At 36.9% G+C, this 21,721-nt stretch overlaps 3 protein-coding genes and 1 non-coding gene across 4 annotated transcripts; 3 read left to right on the top strand and 1 right to left on the bottom strand.

The window, feature by feature from the left end:
- Positions 1-9,798: 9,798 nt before the first annotated feature.
- On the top strand, positions 9,799-10,556 carry LOC148553070 (uncharacterized). Its single transcript, XM_088494765.1, has 2 exons — positions 9,799-9,978; positions 10,071-10,556. Exons 1-2 carry the CDS (start codon positions 9,799-9,801, stop codon positions 10,554-10,556), a joined length of 666 nt encoding a protein of 221 aa, XP_088350891.1.
- Positions 10,557-11,495: 939 nt separating this feature from the next.
- LOC148553069 (uncharacterized) lies at positions 11,496-12,191 on the top strand. The gene is made up of 2 exons (XM_088494764.1): positions 11,496-11,694; positions 11,896-12,191. The coding sequence occupies exons 1-2, from the start codon at positions 11,496-11,498 to the stop codon at positions 12,189-12,191; spliced, it is 495 nt and encodes a 164-aa protein (XP_088350890.1).
- Positions 12,192-16,259: 4,068 nt separating this feature from the next.
- On the bottom strand, positions 16,260-18,560 carry LOC148553067 (uncharacterized). The gene is given in 1 exon segment (XM_088492961.1): positions 16,260-18,560. A coding segment is annotated over 1 exon segment (2,301 nt).
- Positions 17,919-18,026, top strand: LOC148553068 (small nucleolar RNA R71). The gene has a single exon (XR_015892557.1). It is a non-coding gene; the product is annotated as a small nucleolar RNA R71 (small nucleolar RNA).
- Positions 18,561-21,721: the final 3,161 nt, after the last annotated feature.

Raw genomic sequence — 21,721 nt, 5'->3', positions numbered from 1 at the left:
TGTGAAGGACAAGTTTTATGGGATGATGTAAGACGAGTGGGACCACATTGAAGAGCAACAGATAAAAATTAAATGACTGAATGCTTTATTTTGATTTTTGGGTTTATTCGAGTAGCTATATATTTTATATATTGGATCATGGATGAGGCCTGAGGGACTCAAGAATGGAAAGAGTATGAAATTATAGCTAAGGTCCCACCATTTGCATGCAGAATTACTTGCTTGGGAAGATTCATCGGTTTGTGGGCAGTAGTCCGCAGACGGTTGGTGGCTCAATATTTGGTATAGTTATTGTTAATTATTGTCAAGCTGTTGTTGTTGGCTGTGTGTATGTTTTCATACATTAATTGATCTAATCTTAAATTCATTTGTATGAGAGGACAACTATACGTTTCGGATCCCTTCAGTCAGCTTCAAAATTATAGGGCTGAGAAAATTTAAATGATAAGAAGATGCATATGAATAATTATATATTTTTTAACATATTTTATTATTCATATTTTTTAATATATATTTTTAAATAAGAGCTATTTTTTATTTGTTTGATTTTATAAAACTATTTTTTATAAAAGTTGAAGTGGATAGAAAAAGACATATTTTTTTATAACTCCTCAGAAAAATCTAAATAAAACCTAAGAAGATGCAAATATAAGGTCATATAAACTATGAAAGACACAGAAGACACTATAGCTAGCTACTAAAACTAAAATGATCAAGAAACAAAACACAACACCAACATCAATATATAGTAATATATAGAATACAATTAATTAATACAAAATCAGCTATGCCTATCATCAAAGATGCAATATTATAGGACAAGTCCATGCCAAAACTCAATCAGGGATGCTACTCGCTCGTCTACACAACCATGATAATTTCTTTGCGTGCGACATGAAATAACACCACTCCTGCTTCCGATGATAGCCTCCATACTCTGGTTAAGTACCACTATAAAAAATTATCAGAATTGTAAACGATTCTGGTTGTCAAGATTTTGTTTGCTAATTAAAAAATAATGATCCGTAACGACTCGTATTTTTTCAAAATCTACATAAAAAAAGGTTCTAATTTATTTTATTAATTTGGGCTCCTTATTTTTAAAAACTAATTTATTAAGAATAATTAAATTAATTTTATGAATATTTTAAATATAAGTTAATTAATATTTTTATATAATTTTAATGTAATTGAATATTTTACATAATTAAAAATAAAATTTGAGTAATTGAAAAATGATGAAAATTATATAATTTAATTGAAGTAATCTGTGTTTTGGATTTAAATTTATATTTTTATAAAAGAACATTAATTTGTTATTTTAGATTTTAGAAATAGTTATTTGAATTTATTGGTATATTAGTAAATAAAATTGTGTTTACAAAATAATTTTACGGTATTATTCTTCAATCCTAATTATTATATTATCTAAAAGATTTTGTAAAATTGCTATACTACTAGTATGTATTTGACTCTAACCCTAACCCTAAAGTCAGCCACACATATGCAAACACGTAGTAACACACGCGTAGCTTTCTCTTTCTTCCCAGAAACACGCGTTCTTCTCTTCCCCCATAACCTATTGACTCATACCCTCACCTCACTCATTAATATACACACAACAGTAAAACAGAGAGGAAATAGAAAGAGCTCGAGGGAGAAGAAGAAGGAAAAAAGGAAGAAGGAGGGGGAGAAGGAGACAGCGTGGTGGGCGTCACTGCCACCAACGCCGCTGTCGAATCACCTCAAGGGAGGAGGAGAGAGAAGCAAAACCGGAGAGAGAGAGAGAGAGAGAGAGAGAGAGAGAGAGAGAGAGAGAGAGAGAGAGAGAGAGAGAGAGAGAGAGAGAGACGGAAACGTTCACGCTGCTACTCCTCGTCACGCTGAGTCTCACCAATGTCACTGCCATCATCACAGGTCGTCGCTCGTCACCACTGCTGGGTTCTCCGTCAACGCTACTGCAGACAAGGAGAGGGGAAGAGTTCGCTGAAGGAGGAAGCACCGCGCAAAGGAGGAGGGAGGTTCTATCAACGTCATTGCCGGAATGGAGCCTTAGTCGTCGTCGTCGAAGCCCCGTTGCCGTTGATTAAGGGTGTCACCATGGAGCTCAAGGATAACGTTGCAGAAGTTGAATGGAGTCGTCTTGCCACTGTTGAAATCATGCTTTGTGTTCTACCCTATTCATCCCAAATCCATTCTCCATTCTGTCTCGCCGTCAAGCTTTGTGCCGCTGGTGGAGCTGTACCTTGCCGAATCTACTGCTGGAGGTCTGTAAGAGAAACGTACCTTCAAAGGGAAAAACAGAGCTAAAATAGGGGTAAGAAAGGGAAAACAACACTGCTATTGTTGCTGATGCATCGCCGTCATACCTCTGGTTGCCGAAAAACCACCACTACTCCTTCTGCCCCGCCCTTGTTCCATTAGGGTTTGTTGTTCCTCATGGTGAAACTAAACTTATTTTGCCTCATTCACCATGATAATTTGTTTTAGTTTTACCTAATATCCATTTCATGTTAATTTTAATTTATGTCAGAATAAACTATTGTTGTTTGCTATTGATGTTGCTGTTGTTGCTACTGCTGGTTTTGATGCCATTGCCACTGTTGCTGTTAGTTCGGAATACGCAGGTTTGTCTTGTTTGATTCCTGAGTTTGGTTAATCGAGGTAAGGGGTTTCATTTTTAAAATTAATGGTCTTGATTTAAGAATGCTTGTAAATTTTATTGAATAATTGTAAATAATTCATGATTGTCTGAACTGATTGAATGATGAGTGTGAGTTGGATTTATGACTGTGAAAATGATTGAATTCAATGGATATGGTTTGATTTTCTAATTGTTTGAGAATGCTAAAAATTCTGTATTTAGCTGGTTGTGATGAGAATTGCTGGATTTGTGACTGTGAATACGTTATGTTTACATTTTGGTTAAATAATGTATAAATTGAAAATAATATATTGGTCTGAATTGTGTGGGATGGGTAAAATTGTTTACTTGATTGATTTAATAATTGACTTGGGTAATTCTGGATTGGGTGCTGGTTTAGATTGAGATAAATTGAGGAATTATGAAAGTGAGGGAGCCCATAAGGGTGGTGAAGTCTAATTTTAAAAGGAGGTTATGTCCGAGTTCTTGTAAAAATATACGAAAAGGTGATTTTATTTTGGAAATCTAATATATATATATATATTAAGAAACGATCTTTGTATTAGAAATCCGATTTATAGGCTTATTTTGAGAAATGATTCTATGTTGAAAAAAGATTTAGTTTACATATTTACTCATATTGAGAAAAGGGTTTTGTCCTGAAAGTTTGATTTATTGGTAATGAATTGAGAGTTGGAAATGATTTTGATATTGGAACTGGTTAGATTTTAGAATTGTAAATGTTTTGATATTGAAAATGAGTTTGACTTATCGAAAATGATATTGAGAATTGAAAAGGGTTTATGATATTGGATTCAATTTGTTTGATTTATCGAAAATAATTTTTTAGAATAGAAAATGGTTTGATTGAGACTCTTGAAGGGTGGCATAGTCCAAATTTTAGAGGAGATACCGGCGAAAATTTTATAAAAATTTGAGGCTTCATTTGAAATGCTTATTTAGTAAGATTAGGATTTGAAAAATTGTATTATCTGATTTTGATTTATTAAGAAAAGAATGAATTATGCTATGATTTTAAGTTATGGAGAAAAGCATTTTTGTTTTGAGTTTATTTATTAAGAAAAATATGGCGTTTTAAGTTCAATTTAGTAAGGAAAGAATTATGTTTTGATTTTGAATTATTGATGATCGAAATAAGAGGTGTGATAATAAGGAATGAAGGATGAGGATGATTGATTTGAAAGTATGATTATGGTGTCAAAGGATAAATGTTAACAAGCCATGGGCTTTGTCTGTGAATGATTGTGCAGGAACGCCCGTAAATATGGAATAGCATCTAGGAGAAAAGGTCACATGCTTCATCTGGAGAATCAGCGCCTGGAAGTACTTGCAGAGGTCATATTCGACATACTTCTGTTGGAGAATCAGCGCCTGCAAGAAGTAGAAACTTGCAGAGGTTATGTTTCTGGAATAGCTTATCTGACTTGCGAGTTGGATTACATCGGGTGCGGGTCGAAATTGACAAATGAGCTCATTACTTGTGATTGGACTAGATATGCATTATATTGTTTGCGAATTTATATTTGGTTGTATTTACTTGTTTTATTTCTCTATGATTGTGCCTTGTTTGTGTGTCCAATTGGGTCTCTTGTGCTATTAATTTGTGTATCAAGGTGATTAAGAACTAATATTATAATTGAGATTCGTTTTAAGTTTAGAAATTTAAAGAAAGTAATTAATTATCTAAAGTAAAATTAAGAAGTACTTTCCAAGGATTGATAAAAATAGTTTTATTGAGTAAAGTCAATTATTCGCATTTTGTTCATTACTTTTACGGCATTTTCTTTCCCTACTGAGAACCTGCGAGGACGATGTTCTCACCCCCTACAGATTTTTTTTAGCAACAAGTTCAAGAATCCTTAGCGTGGAGCCACGACCCAGCTACAGTATTTTGTGTGTATATATATTTATATATTCGTACTTTCTGTATTTGGTTTAGTTGTAGATTTTTTTCCCCATTCATTTATTGCTTTAGTGTTGAGAGGGGTAGGACTTATACTTGAGAATATTTGAATAAGACTATGTATATAATGCTACGTGTGTGTGTGTGTGTGTGTGTGTGTGTGTGTGTGTACCTATGTGATTAAGTGATTTAAAATAAATATTTTTTCCGATTTCTTAATTAGAATTCTGTTTTGTATTCACGAAGCCTCAATATTAAATAAATATAGTATAAAATTAAAGGAGTAGAGGTAGGTAACGCCTGGACTTTTAGTGCGATTATGGGGTGCTAAAAGTTAGGGTGTTACATTATGGTATCAGAGCAGTTCGTTCTTGTTAGAGCCTTAGGGATGGACTGGCTATGCTTCACTACATACTCTGAGTGTCTGTCATGCAATAGGACTTGTCTTAATGATAAGATTTTGAGTTTTAAATGCATGATTGTCTATTGATTAATGCTGTTAGTCGACCATTGCATCTCTCATGTTATTAAGTCTGACCAACCTAATACTGATGATTTGTGTTTACGAAAACACTAACAGATTATCATAGACGAAATAGAATTAATAAAAGATGTGAATCACAGGTTTTGGGAATGATAGAGGCTATTTTTCACGATTAACTTGGTCCTGAATCGTAAAACCTGTTTGTATCCTGTGACCTGGTACACCGCCCGTTCTTTTATAATTGTATTGGATTCCTTTGTTCGAATGTATCCTTGTTTGACCTTGTTTCTAAGTATCTGCTTGAATCTCCTGGACTATCTCTCTTTTTGTTGTTTATACTTATTTTCATGAATCTTGTACTCTTTGATATGACCTTAAACCTATTCTGGCACAATAAAACAGTCCTTGAATCATCTTGTAGCTTCTACTTCACATCACACTTTTCACTTATATTCAAATCATATGAGTTCCTGGTATTTGAAAATTATATATGCAAAAACTTTTTGCTTTTTCCCTAAATGTGTTCAAAAGTAATGTCTGTTTAAATTTCTTCCAATTTATATCAATTTTCGAGGACAAAAATTTTTGTAAGATGGGTAGAATGTAATGACCCGTGATACGGAAATTTAATGAACTCAAATATCCGTAGAACTACCGGCAAGTGTACCACGTCGTATCAAGTAATAAAACTCACCAAGAGTGAGGTCGATCCCATGAGGATTAACAAATTAAGCAAGCAATAGTTGATTGAATATTCTAGTTAGACGGTTCAATTTGAGATGATGAGCAAATAAGAAATGTAAATGACATGAAATTAACAGAAAGTAATAAAGTGACTAGAAAGTAAAGAACATAAAAGTAAAGTATTAGGAATTTAAATTGCAAGAAAAGTAAAGTACGGGAAAGTAAAGTTCAACAAATTAAAGTGCAAGAAGTAAATAACAAGAACTAAGAATAAAATGCACGATGGGATCAAGAGATATTGAATTCTCTAGATCAATTATTTTTCATCTCATCTTCAATAATGCAACTCATTGATCCCTTGGCAAATCATGAGTGATTGAAATCCAATCCCTTGGTGAATCAATCTCTCTTAACCTGATCAATTGCCAATTCCTTGATCTAATTGCTCATGAGAAGATATGAAGATTGGTCCCTGTTTAAAGCCACATAATCTCATAAACCCAAATTTTGGGATGATTACATGTCACTATATCAAATCCAAACCCAAATTTACTCAATTGTGAGAAAGAACTTCAAGCATTATTCTATGATCCCTTTCCCAAGGCTCACATAGAATCTATGTGAACTCAATTTCTTTCCCAAGACAATTGAATCCTTGAATTGAAGAACGAAGATTCTTTCTAGAAAATCAAATGAAAGATGAAGACAAGAAAAAGAATGAAAATAAATTAATTCATTAAATTGCAATAGAGCTCTCTTTTCCAATGTTGAAAATTAGAAATCATAACTAAATATTTACAAAAGTGGGTGAAAGAAGGTGGAAGAGAGGAAAAGAATGAAGGTGAGAAGAGAGAGGAGTCCGAAGACCCCCTCCAGGATGGTGGTGTGTATGTGTGTGAGAGAGAGTCCTATTTATAGACTATTACAAATGCAAAATGAAATTTAAATTACAATTAAATGAAAATTAACTAACTATTTCTAGATGATTCTTGTGGCTTTGATTAGTTGGTAATTGTGGCTTGAATGAGAATTGGAGTGGGCTTGGTTGAAGGTTGAAGGCTGCAGGAAGAAGTTGGTGTGTGGTTCAAGTGCCACTTTGATTGGCACGCCCAGCAGAAATTGCTCCCTGGAGTGGTGACCCATTTTGTAGTGCTAAAAGGATGGAATTGTTTGGGCCTAAAACTGAAAGTCTACTATAAAATATTATATATCGTTGAAAATCCCTGGATGTCAGCTTTCTAACGCCACTGAAAGCGCCTCATTTGGACCTTTGTAGCTGAAGTTATGCTCTTTTGAAGATGAAGAGGTCAGTCTGTCAAAATGCCTTGGCGTGCCACGCCTTCGAGCACGGCATATTACACACCCAGATGCAAGAATTTGTCCTCTGAAAAGTTGGTCCAGCATGCCCCGCCCATTGGCACACCCTCTACATGCCCAGCTTGCAAGACTCAGCGTGCCACACCCACTGCACACGCCATAGTGCACGCTGAGATTGCAACGCTGAAAGAATATTGATTTTTACCCTTAGATTCAACGTCCACTATAAAGTGTTATATATTGTTGGAAAGTCCTAGATGTCAGCTTTCCAACATCACTAGAAGCGCACCATTTGAACCTCTATATCTCAAGTTATGTTTCTTTGAAGATGAAGAGGTCATGCTGGCATCTCTGCAGGGACATGTTGTGCTTCTTGTGTTTTCAGGGTGAATTTCAATCTCAAATCTAGTGTCCACTATAAAGTGTTATATATGGTGGTAAAGCTCTGAAAGTCTACTTTTCAATGAAACTGAAATCACCTCATTTAAAACTTTATACCTCATGTTATGTTCCTTTGAAGGTGGAGAGGTCAGGCTGACGTGTGCCCCAACTTGCCACTTTATAGTACACGCCCAGAGTGCATGCCAGGATGAAGTTTTACTCTCTGGGAAGTTGGCCCAGCGTGCCACTTTCCAGGCACGTCCTCTACATGCCCATATTGAAGAGTTGGCGTGCCACTTCCTTGACACGACCTTTGGCAAGCGCTTAGTGATAGGTTGGCGTGCCACACCTTCGAGCACGCCCAATGGCACGCTCACTCATGTATTCCTAACGTGGCACTTCATATTACACGCCGGATGGCATGCCCTTGTTGGAGGGTTTTGGGAGAGCTTCTGGAATCTTAGCCCGGCGTGCCACGCCCACTAGCACGCCCATCACACGCCCATGAAGAAGAGGTTTTGCACGCCAAGGAAACGCCACTAACACGCCCTTTAATTAACGCCACATGCATGCACAATTAGTTCACATCACCAACGCCTCTTGAGAAGGCTTCATGGGCCACGCTTTCCTCAAGGGAAAAGTTCCAAAGCGTTTCCTAAATTTCAAAGCAACCCCAAAACTTCATCTTTTCTTCTTTTTGAGCTTGTGTTTTTTGCTTCTTTTTCTATTATTTCCTACAAAATTCATAAAATAAAAAGATCAAAGCAATATACAACTTAAGCACTAAAAAAACTCCATAATTAAGCATGATGAATTGATTTCTTATATAAAAAGCATAGAAAAACACATCATGATGCACATACATCAGCCCGCCTTTTTGAAAATCTAAATAGGAAAAATGTTCTAATTTATTATATTAATTCGGGATCCTTATTATTAGAAACTAACTTATTAAGAATAATTAAATTAATTTTATGAATATTTTGAATTTAAGTTAATTAATATTTTTATATAATTTTATTGTCATTGGATATTTTACATAATTAAAATTAAATTTTAAGTAATTGAAAAACGATGAAAATTATATAATTTGATTGATGTAATTTGTGTTTTGGATTTAAATTTATATTTTATAAAAGAAGATTAATCAGGATATTTTAGATTTTGAATTAGAAATAGTTATTTGAATTTATTGGTATATTAGTAAATAAAATTGTGTTTCCAAATTAATTTTACGGTATTATTCTTCAACCCTAATTATTATATTATCTCAAAGATTTTGTAAAGTTGCTATACTACTAGTATGTATTTTACTCTAACGCTAACCCTAGAGTCAGCCACACATACACAGACAGGTAGTAACACATGCGTAGCTTTCCCTTTCTTCCCAAAAACATGCATTCTTCTCTTCCCCCATAACCTAATAATTCATACCCTTATGTCACTCATTAATATACATACAGCAATAAAACTGAGAGGAAAGAAAGAGAGATCTAGGGAGAAGAAGAAGGAAGAAAGAAAGAAGGAGGGGGGAAGAGGGAGATGGCACGGTGGGCGTCACTGCCACCAGCGCCGCTGTCAAATCACCACGGGTAAGGAGGAGAGAGAAGCAGAACTGCAAAGAGAGAGAGATTGATGGAGATGTTCACGCCGCTCGTCCTCATCACATTGAATCTCACTAATATCTCCGCCATCATCACGGGCCGTTGCTCGTTGCCACTGCTGGGTTCTCCGTCAACGCTACTGCAGACAAGGAGAGGGGAAGAGTTGGCTAAAGGAGGAAGCACCGCGCAAAGGAGGAGGGAGGTTCTATAGAGATGAAGAAAAGACAGCATTTCGAACACCCGTAGGCAATTTTTACTATACTGTCATGCCTTTTGGCCCAAAGAATGCTGGAGCAACCTACCAAAGATCCATGACTGCTATATTCTACGACATAATACATGACTTTGTAGAAAACTATGTAGACGATTTGGTTATTAAGTCAACATCCGAGAAGCAACAGACAAAACACCTCAGAGCTGTGTTCACTAGATGCAGAAAGTATAGACTCAAGATGAACCCATGAAATGTGCCTTTGGGGTGTCATCTGCAAAGTTCTTGGGATTTAGAGTCCACAAAGGAGGCATTTCAACTGACGAGGATAAGATTAAAGCTGTCCAAGACATGGAACCCCCGAAAGACATCAAGGGACTCCAAAAGTTCATAGGCAAGCTGGGGTAAATTTGAAGGTTCATACCAGCATTAGGAGAGCTCTTTAGACCTCTAAGACCTTTTTTAAAAGAGAAGAATACCTTTAAGTGTAAACAACCCCACCAAGTTGTGATGGATAAGATCAAGGGCGTTCTCACATCCACTCACACCATGACTTCGCCTCAACCTGGTGCACTATTAAAGGTATACTTAGCGGTAGGAGAAAAAGCAGTTAGTGGGTTAATTGCACAAGAAGGTGAAGGCAAAGAGAAACCTATTGCCTATGTCATTAGAGCCATGAAAGGGCCAGAACAAAGATACTCCTCACCAGAGAAACATTGCCTGGCTCTGGTATACATCTCACAAAGATACCGACACTACTTTCAAGTACACCAAGTAGAAGTTGTATAAAAAATGAAGGTCTCAGATTTTTAATCGAAAAGCCAATGTTGATCGGGAGAATGGGTCATTGGGCACTCCTATTAAGCGAATATGATGTGAAATTGGTAACACCTACCACCATTAAGAGCCAAGCTTTGGCTGACCTCCTGTCAATTTGTCCTGAAAAAGCAACTATTGAAAAGTTGTCAGATCAAATTCCAGGAACAATAGAGATTGTTCATGCTTGCAATGAAGAAAAAATATGGACCCTCATGTTTGACGAAACACCCTCGAATCCACAAGGAGGGGCAGGAGTCGTCCTTATAGACTCCCATGGAAGAAATCTATCTTTCATGTTTCGGTTGGATTTCTCTTGCACCAACAATGAGGCGGAGTATGAAGCTCTAATGTTTGGTCTAAAGATGGCTCAAGAAATTGGTATAAAAAAACTTCATGTCAAAGGAGACTCCAACCTGATAATACAACAGATCCAAGGAGGGTACGGCACAAAGGAAAGAAGTCTGGCCTTATGCAGAGAACAAGTTTAGCACCTGATGAAGGTATTTGAAAACATTTCATTTGAGCATGTTTCCCGAATAGAAAATAAGCATGCAGATGCTCTAGCAACATTAGGGAGTAGAGTTACCATTCAAAATGGACAACATGCTTTAGAACACCATACAGCTGAAAGTTCTACCAGAGAAGAAAGAATATCAATGGAAGGAAAAATCAATGATTGGCGAATGCCTCAACATGAACATCTCAGAACGCTCAACATCACCAAAGAAACAAGAGGATTTTTCCTCCTCAATGGGAAAATGTCCAAAAGAAGCAACGATAGACTCCTCATGAAATGTGTAAAAGAAGAGGAAGGAAAAGAAAAAGTAAAACAACTACATGGAGCCACTTGCGGAGAAGAGGGCCCTGGGTTGTACTAAAGGCTCCAGATGTGGGGTATTTATTAGCCAAAAATGAAGTCTCATTGTGATGAATTACAAGTATCTTGCAAGTCTTGTCAAGAAACGAAAGAAAGTATACAAATATGTAATGTTCACAATTGGCAACAACCTATCATAGAGTACCTCGATGTTGGAGTTTTGCCTTCAAAAAAAATAAAAGGTGAGAGATAGAAGAAGAAATAAGAATGCTATATTTTGCAGAAAGGTGAGTTGTTCAAGAAGAGTTTTACCGGGGAGATGCTAAAATGTGTTCGAGATGAAGAAAAAGACAAAGTCTTAGAAGAAGTCCATCAAGAAGTATGTGGAAGATACCAAGGAAGAAGGGCCTTGTGGTATGAATTAATTAGGATTGGCTATTATTGACCAAAAATGAAGGAAGATGCAATCAACTGGGCCAGGAAGGGTCCACAATGCCAAAAGCATACAAACTTGATACATGCACCAAGCGTGCAGAAGAACAGCCTCAAGACACCATACTCATTCCATACATGGACGGTAGATTTTGTGGGACCAATCAACCCCCCATCAATGGGGAAGAAATGGATTCTAGTTACAACAGAAAGTTTCACCAAGTGGGTGGAGGCTGTGGCTGTCAAGGAAGCAAATGCTGAAGCAGTAGTGAGATTTATCAAAGAAAATATAATATGCAAGTTCGGGCTGCCAAGTGTTCTAGTATCTGATAATGGAACCCACTTTGTTAACCAAAGAGTGTGGGTGTTCTTGAACAGTACCAAATCAAACATCACAAGTCTTCTCCTACTACCCACAGGGCAATGGCCAGGCAGAGGCTACTAATAAGAGCCTTTTGAAAATACTCACAAAGATGGTGACCGATGCCCATAAAGATTGAAGTGAATACCTACCACTTGCTCTCTGGGCTTACAGAACAACCAGATATGGAACAACTAGAGTAACACCCTTCTTGCAGAGATTGAAGTACCCACCGCCAAAATGTTGTTAGACGAAGCAAGGGATCGTGAAGCTGAGTTGCAAAAGTTGGAAGAAAAAAGAGAAGTTGTGGGAAGCAAGATAGAAGAATACCACCGAAGACTAGCATTAGCTTATGATAAGCATGTTCGGCCCAGGGTGTTCCTAGAGGGAGATCTAGTACTAAAATCAGTAGACACAGTAATGAAAAATATGCTTTGCCAAAATGAGCTCCCAAATGGGAGGGTCCTTATATTGTTTCTAAAGTACACCCCAACAGACATTGCATCCTACTAGACCCAAATCATAGAACAATCACTGTCCCCATCAATTTCAAGTATATTAAGAAGTACTATGCCTAATTTCAGTGCTAGGAGTTAGATTTCAATTCCAAAAGGCTTTTTTGAGCCAATGTTTATGTTATATTATTTTGCAAGCATCCTGCAATGCATGCAAGAATTTTGGTGCACGAAATTGTGATCTCAGGTAACGGCGCCAAAAACTTTGTATGCACGTCTTAATAAATTGTTTTTCATTCACAACTTCGATACAACTAACCAGCAAGTGCACTGGGTCGTCCAAGTAATAAACCTTACGTGAGTAAGGGTCGATCTCACGGAGATTGTTAGTATGAAGCAAGCTATGGTCATCTTGTAAATCTCAGTCAAGCGGATAATAATTGATTATGGAGTTTTCGAAAATAAATAATAAATAGACAGAAAATAAAGATAGAAATACTTATGTATATCATTGGTGAGAATTTCAGATAAGTGTATGGAGATGAGTTCATTCCTCTGAACTTCTGCTTTCCTGCTGTCTTCATCCAATCAATCTTACTCCTTTCCATGGCTGGCTTTATGTAAGGACATCACCATTGTCAATGGCTAACTTTCATCCTCTCTGTGAAAATGGTCCGATGCGCTGTCACTGCATGGCTAATCATCTGGAGGCATCACCGTTGTCAATGGCTGCTTCCTATCCTCTTGTTAAAATGGTCCAAATGCTCTGTCACAGCACGGCTAATCATCTGAGGTTCTCGATCATATTGGAATAGGATTCACCCTCCTTTTGCGTCTGTCAATACGCCCAGCACTCGCGAATTTGAAGTCCGTCACAGTCATTTAATCCCAGAATCCTACTCGGAATACCACAGACTAGGTTTAGACTTTCCGGATTCTCATGAATGCCGCCATCAATCTAGCTTACACCACGAAGATTCTGATTAAGAGATCCAAGAGATAATCATTCAATCTAAGGTGGAACGAAAGTGGTTGTCAGGCACGCGTTTGTGGGGGAATGATGATGATTGTCACGTTCATCACATTCATGTTGAAGTGCGAATGAATATCTTAGAAGCGGAACAAGTTGAATTGAATAGAAAAACAGTAGTACTTTGTATTGATTCATGAGGAACAACAGAGCTCCACACCTTAATCTATGGAGTGTAGAAACTCTACCGTTAAAAATACATAAGTGATGAAGGTCCAGGCATGGTCGAGAGGCCATCCTCCTAAACGTGATCAATAGTCTCCTAAGATGAACAATAGATTAAAACTGGGACCAAAGATGTCTAATACAATAGTAAAAAGTCCTATTTACACTAAACTAGTTACTAGGGTTTACAAAAGTAAGTAATTGATGCATAAATCCACTTTCGGGGCCCACTTGGTGTGTGCTTGGGTTGAGCTTGAATGATACACATGCAGAGGCTCTTTTTGAAGTTGAACGCCAGGTTGTAACGTGTTTCTGGCGTTCAACTCTGGTTCGTGACGTGTTTCTGGCGTTTAACTCCAGACAACAGCGTAGAACTGGCGTTCAACACCCTTTTTGCATCATCTAAACGCGGCCAAAGTATGGACTATTATATATTTCTGGAAAGCCCTAGATGCCTAATTTCCAACGCAATTAGAAGCGCGCCATTTTGAGTTCTGTAGCTCCAAAAAATCCACTTTGAGTGCAGGGAGGTCAGAATCCAACAACATCAGCAGTCCTTCTTCTACCTCTGAATCTGATTTTTGCTCAAGTCCCTCAATTTCAGTCAGAAAATACCTGAAATCATAAAAAAACACACAAACTCATAGTAAAGTCCAGAAATGTGAATTTAACATAAAAACTAATAAAAACATCCCTAAAAGTAACTAGATCTTACTAAAAACATACTAAAAACAATGCCAAAAAGCGTATAAATTATCCGCTCATCACAACACCAAACTTAAATTGTTGCTTGTCCCCAAGCAACTGAAAATCAAATAGGATAAAAAGAAGAGAATATACTATAAATTCCAAACTATCAATGAAACATAGCTCCAATCAGATGAGCGGGACTTGTAGCTTTTTGCCTCTTGAATAGTTTTGGCATCTCACTTCATCCATTGAAGTTCAGAATGATTGGCATCTATAGGAACTCAGAGTTCAGATAGTGTTATTGATTCTCCTAGTTCAGTATGTTGATTCTTGAACACAGCTACTTTATGAGTCTTGGCCGTGGCCCTAAGCACTTTGTTTTCCAGTATTACCACCGGATACATAAATGCCACAGACACATAACTGGGTGAACCTTTTCAGATTGTGACTCAGCTTTGCTAAAGTCCCCGATTAGAGGTGTCCAGGGTTCTTAAGCACACTCTTCTTTTGCTTTGGACCTTGACTTTAACCGCTCAGTCTCAAGTTTTCACTTGACACCTTCACGCCACAAGCACATGGTTAGGGACAGCTTGGTTTAGCCGCTTAGGCCAGGATTTTATTCCTTTAGGCCCTCCTATCCACTGATGCTCAAAGCCTTGGGATCCTTTTCATTACCCTTGCCTTTTGGTTTTAAGGGCTATTGCCTTTTTGCTCTTGCCTTTTGGTTTTAAGAGCTTTGGCTTTTTCTGCTTGCTTTTTCTTTTTCTTTCTATTTTTTTTTCTTTTTTTATTTTTTTTCTGCAAGCTTTGTTCTTTGCTGCTTTTTCTTGCTTCAAAAATCATTTTTATGATTTTTCAGATTATCAAATAACATGTCTCCTTGTCAACATTCTTTCAAGAGCCAACATATTTAACATTCTAAAACATCAACTTCAAAAGACATATGCACTGTTCAAGCATTCATTCAGAAAACAAGAAGCATTGTCACCACATCAATATAATTAAACTAAGTTCAAGGATAAATTCGAAACTCATGTACTTCTTGTTCTTTTGAATTAAAACATTTTTCATTTAAGAGAGGTGATGGATTCATATTCACTACTTTAAGGCATAGACACTTAGACACTAATGATCATGTAATAAAGACACAAACATAGATAAACATTTAACATAAGAAAACAAAAAACAGAAAATTTAAGAACAAGGAATGAGTCCACCTTAGTGATGGTGGCGTTTTCTCCTTGAGGAACCAATGATGTCCTTGAGCTCTTCTATGTCTCTTCCTTGTCTTTTTTGCTCCTCCCTCATTGCTTTTTGGTGCTCCTATCCTTAGTTGATCCCAATAATTATGTGGAGGAAAATGTATCCCCTGAGGTATCTCAAGGATCTCTTGATTTGCAGTAAAATGTTCTACCACTGAGCTATGGAAGCTTGAGATGAATCTTTCCATCTCCCATGACTCAGAGGTGGAAGCCTTTGTCTTCCCTTTCCCTTTTCTAGAGGTTTCTCCGGTCTTAGGTGCCATCAATGGTAATGGAAAAATAAAAAGCTTATGCTTTTACCACACCAAACTTAGAATGTTGCTCGCCCTCGGGCAAAAGAAGAAAGAATAGAAAAAGAAGAAGAAGAAGATATGGAGGAGATGGAGGGATGTGTGTATGGATGTAAGTGGTGAATGGAAAACAAAAGGGATGACCATGAATGGAGAGAGAGAGAGAGGGTGAGGTGGGTGGGGATCCTGTGAGATTCACAGATCCTGAGATGATCCTGTGGTGTCCACAGATCCTGAGGTGTCAAGGATTTACATCCCTGCACCCATTAGGCATGTAAAACGCCTTTGCATACAATTCTGGCGTTGAACGCCAGCCAGATGCTTGTTTCTAGCGTTCAGCGCCAGCTCTTCTTCACTGTGCATTTCTGGCATCTGAACGCCAGGATGCTGCTTGTTTCTAGCATTCAATGCCTGAAACATGCTCTGTTATGGCGTTGAACGCCAGACAGATGCTCCTTACTGGCGTTTAAACGCCAGTAAGATCCTCCTCCAGGGTGTGATTTTTCTTCTGCTGTTTTTGATTCTATTTTTAATTTTTTTTATTTATTTTGTGACTCCACATGATCATGAACCTAATAAAACATGAAATAACAATAAAAATAAATTAAAATTAAATAAAAAAAATTGGGTTGCCTCCCAACAAGCGCTTGTTTAATGTCAATAGCTTGACAGTGAGCTCTCATGGAGCCTCACAGATGTTCAGAGCATTGTTGAGACTCCCCAACACCAAACTTAGAGTTTGGATATGGGAGTTCAACACCAAACTTAGAGTTTGACTGTGGGGGCTCTGGTTAACTCTATTTTGAGAGAAGCTTACTGTGCCTCTTTTCCATGTTTACAGAAGGATGTCCTTGAGTTTTAAACTCAAGGGAGTCCTTATTCAATTGAAGGACTAATTCACCTCTGTTAACATCAATCACAGCTCTTGCTGTGGCTAGGAAGGGTCTTCCAAGGATGATGGATTCATCCTCATCCTTCCCAGTATCTAGGATTATGAAATCAGCAGGGATGTGAACACCTTCAACCTTTACTAATATGTCCTCTACTTGTCCATAAGCCTGTTTTCTGGAATTGTCTGCCATCTCTAATAAGATTTTAGCAGCTTGCACCTCAAAGATTCCCAATTTCTCCATTACAGAGAGTGGCATGAGGTTTATTCCTGACCCAAGGTCACATAGAGCCTTCTCAAAGGTCATGGTGCCTATGGTACAAGGTATTAGGAACTTTTCAGGATCATGTTTCTTCTGAGACAGTCTCAGTTTATCCAATGCATTTAATTCATTGGTAAACAGGGGAGGTTCATCTCCCCAAGTCTCATTACCAAATAAATTGGCATTCAGCTTCATGATTGCACCAAGGAACTTGGCAACTTGCTCTTCAGTAACATCTTCATTCTCTTCAGAAGAGGAGTACTCTTCAGAGCTCATGAATGGCATAAGGAGGTTCAATGGAATCTCTATGGTCTCTAGATGAGCCTCAGATTCCTTTGGTTCCTCAAAAGGATACTCCTTATTGATCATTGGACGTCCCAGGAGATCTTCCTCCTTGGGATTCACGTCCTCAACCTCACTTACAGGTTCGGCCATGGTAATTAATTCAATGGCCTTGCACTCTCCTTTTGGATTCTCTTTTGTATTGCTTGGGAGAGTACTAGGAGGGGTTTCAGTGATTCTTTTACTCAGCTGGCCCACTTGTGCTTCCAAATTTCTAATGGAAAACCTTGTTTCATTCATGAAACTCACAGTGGCCTTAGATAGATCAGAGACTAAATTTGCTAAATTAGAGGTATTTTGTTCAGAGTTCTCTGTCTGTTGCTGAGTGGATAATGGAAAAGGCTTGCTATTGCTAAACCTGTTTCTTCCACCATTATTAAAGCCTTGTTGAGGCTTTTGTTGATCCTTCCATGAGAGATTTGGGTGATTTCTCCATGAGGGATTATAGGTGTTTCCATATGGTTCACCCATGTAATTCACCTCTGCTATTGCAGGGTTCTCAGGATCATAAGCTTCTTCTTTAGAAGATGCCTCTTGAGTACTGTTGGATGCAGCTTGCATTCCATTCAGACTCTGAGAAATCATATTGACTTGCTGAGTCAATATTTTATTCTGGGCCAATATGGCATTCAGAGTATCAATTTTAAGAACTCCCTTCTTCTGAGGCGTCCCATTACTTACAGGGTTCCTTTCAGAAGTGTACATGAACTGGTTATGAGCAACCATGTCAATGAGTTCTTGAGCTTCTGCAGGCATTTTCTTTAGGTGAATGGATCCACCTGCAGAAGTATCCAATGACATCTTAGCTAATTCAGACAGACCATCATAGAATATATCCAGGATGGTCCATTTTGAAAGCATGTCAGAAGGACATTTTTTTGTCAGTTCCTTGTATCTCTCCCAAGCTTCATAGAGGGATTCACCTTCTTTCTGTCTGAAGGTTTGAACATCCACTCTAAGCTTACTCAGCTTTTGAGGAGGAAAGAACTTGGCTAAGAAAGCCTTAACCAGCTTATCCCAAGAGTTCAGGCTATCCTTAGGTTGAGAGTCCAACCATATTCTAGCTCTGTCTCTCACAGCAAAAGGGAAAAGCATAAGCCTGTAGACTTCAGGATTTACTCCATTAGTCTTAACAGTATCACATATCTGCAAGAATTCAGTTATGAACTGAAAAGGATCTTCAGATGGAAGTCCATGAAACTTGCAGTTCTGCTGCATTAGAGAAACTAATTGAGGCTTCAGCTTAAAATTGTTTGCTCCAATGGCAGGGATGGAGATGCTTCTTCCATGTAAATTGGAATTAGGTGCAGTAAAGTCACCAAGCATCCTCCTTGCATTATTATTATTTTTGGCTGCCATCTCCTCTTCCTGTTCGAAAATTTCAGAAAGGTGCTTGCTGGATTGTTGTAATTTAGCTTCTCTTAGTTTCCTCTTCAGAGTTCTTTCTGGTTCTGGATCTGCTTTAACAAGAATGTTCTTGTCCTTGCTCCTGCTCATATGAAAAAGATGGAACAGAAAAATAATAATAATAGGGATCCTTTTTACCCAGGTATAGAGGTTCCCCTGTGTGAGTAGAAGAAAAGAAGAAGAAAAGAATGTAATATAAGGAAAGAAACACAAGGGTGAGGAGAGCAGAGATGTGAGATGAAGAGAAGTGTTAGTAGATGAGTAAATAAACAGAAGGAGATGAGAGAGAAGGAGAATTTTCGAAAATTATTTTTGAAAAATGGTTAGTGATTTTTGAAAATTAAAAGAAGAAATAAATTAAAATTAAATTTTGAAACAATTAGTTAATTAAAAAGAATTTTTGAAAAAAAGGGAGATATTTTTCGAAAATTAGAGAGAGAGGGTTAGTTAGGTAGTTTTGAAAAAGATAAGAAACAAACAAAAAGTTAGTTAGTTAGTTGAAACAAATTTTGAAAATCAATTTTGAAAAGATAAGAAGATAAGAAGTTAGAAAAGATATTTTAAAATCAAATTTTTGAAAAAGATATGATTTTGAAAAAGATAAGATAAAAAGATATTTTTGAAAAGATATGATTGAAATTAGTTTTGAAAAAGATTTGATTTTTAAAATCAGAATTAATGACTTGATTCACAAGAAATCACAAAATATGATTCTAGAATTTAAAGTTTGAATCTTTCTTAACAAGTAAATAACAAACTTGAAATTTTTGAATCAAAACATTAATTGTTGATGATATTTTCGAAAATTATGAGATAAAATTAAGAAAAAGATTTTTGAAAAATATTTTTAAAATTTTCGAAAATAAATAAGAAAAATGAAAAAGATTTGATTTTTGAAAAAGATTTTGAAAAAGATAAGATTTTTAAATTGAAATTTTGATTTGACTCATAAAAAACAAATGAATTTTTAAAAATTTTTAAAAAAGTCAATCCAAATTTTTGAAATTTATGAGAGAAAAAAAAGGAAAGATATTTTTTGATTTTTGAATTTTTATGATGAGAGAGAAAAACACTAAAAATGCTCAATGCATGGAAATTATGGATCAAAATAATGAATGCATGCAAGAATGCTATGAATGTCAAGATGAACACCAAGAACACTTTGAAGATCATGATGAACATCAAGAACATGTTTTTGAAAAATTTTCAATGCAAAGAAAACATGCAAGACACCAAACTTAGAAATCTTTCATGTTCAGACACTATGAATGCAAAAATGCACATGAAAAACAAGAAAAGGCACAAAACAAGAAAACATCAAGATCAAACAAGAAGATTTACCAAGAACAACTTGAAGATCATGAAGAACACTATGAATGCATGAATTTTTCGAAAAAATACATAAAAATTTTAGAAAAAATGCAATTGACACCAAACTTAAAAATTGACTCAAGACTCAAACAAGCAACACAAAATATTTTTGATTTTTATGATTTTATAAATTTTTTGTATTTTTCGAAAATTATTTGTGAAAAAGAAAAATAAGGATTCCAAAATTTTTAATATGAATTCCAGGAATCTTGCACTCTTAGTCTAAAGCTCCAATCTGAGGGTTAGACATGGCTTAATAGCCAGTCAAGCTTTAGCATGTAAATCAGGTGGATCAGGAATAGCAGCAAGTGGATTAGCAACAACTAGCTTACTCTTGATAATGTTGGGTTGGAAGCCCCAGTCCAAATGAATTTAGACATGGCTTTACAGCCAGCCAGGCTTCACATGCTTCATGAAACTCTAGAATTCATTCTTAAAAATTTTGAAGAACATAATAAAAATTTTTGAAAAGAATTTTTATTTTTTTTCGAAAACAGATGAGAAATTTTTGAAAGATTTTTGAAAAATTTTTGAAAATAAAACAAAAAGAAAATTACCTAATCTGGGCAACAAGATGAACCGTTAGTTGTCCAAACTCGAACAATCCCCGGCAACGGCACCAAAAACTTGGTGCACGAAATTGTGATCTCAGGCAATGGCGCCAAAAACTTTGTACGCACGTCTTAATAAATTGTTTTTCATTCACAACTTCGATACAACTAACCAGCAAGTGCACTGGGTCGTCCAAGTAATAAACCTTACGTGAGTAAGGGTCGATCCCACAGAGATTGTTGGTATGAAGCAAGCTATGGTCATCTTGTAAATCTCAGTCAGGCGGATAATAATTGATTATGGAGTTTTCGAAAATAAATAATAAATAGACAGAAAATAAAGATAGAAATACTTATGTATATCATTGGTGAGAATTTCAGATAAGTGTATGGAGATGCGTTCATTCCTCTGAACTTCTGCTTTCCTGCTGTCTTCATCCAATCAATCTTACTCCTTTCCATGGCTGGCTTTATGTAAGGACATCAACATTGTCAATGGCTACTTTTCATCCTCTCTGTGAAAATGGTCCGATGCGCTGTCACTGCATGGCTAATCATCTGGAGGCATCACCGTTGTCAATGGCTGCTTCCTATCCTCTTGTGAAAATGGTCCAAATGCTCTGTCACAGCACGGCTAATCATCTGAGGTTCTCGATCATACTAGAATAGGATTCACCCTCCTTTTGCGTCTGTCACTACGCCCAGCACTCGCGAGTTTGAAGTCCGTCACAGTCATTCAATCCCATAATCCTACTCGAAATACCACAGACAAGGTTTAGACTTTCTGGATTCTCATGAATGCCGCCATCAATCTAGCTGACACCCCGAAGATTCTGATTAAGAGATCCAAGAGATAATCATTCAATCTAAGGTGGAACGGAAGTGGTTGTCAGGCACGCGTTCGTGGGGGAATGATGATGATTGTCACGTTCATCACATTCATGTTGAAGTGCGAATGAATATCTTAGAAGCCGAACAAGTTGAATTGAATAGAAAAACAGTAGTACTTTGTATTGATTCATGAGGAACAGCAGAGCTCCACACCTTAATCTATGGAGTGTAGAAACTCTACCGTTAAAAATATATAAGTGATGAAGGTCCAGGCATGGCCGAGAGGCCAGCCTCCTAAATGTGATCAATAGTCTCCTAAGATGAACAATAGATTAAAACTGGGACCAAAGATGTCTAATACAATAGTAAAAAGTCCTATTTATACTAAACTAGTTACTAGGGTTTACAGAAGTAAGTAATTGATGCATAAATCCACTTCCGGGGCCCACTTGGTGTGTGCTTGGGCTGAGCTTGAATGTTACACGTGCAGAGTCTCTT

This window comes from Arachis ipaensis, chromosome B7 (genome assembly GCF_059453495.1).
Source record: "Arachis ipaensis isolate K30076 ecotype BB chromosome B7, ASM5945349v1, whole genome shotgun sequence".
In the NCBI taxonomy this organism is placed as follows: domain Eukaryota; kingdom Viridiplantae; phylum Streptophyta; class Magnoliopsida; order Fabales; family Fabaceae; genus Arachis; species Arachis ipaensis.
The sequence above is the reverse complement of the archived record's forward strand: the minus strand, read 5'-3'. Positions and strand labels throughout refer to the sequence as shown.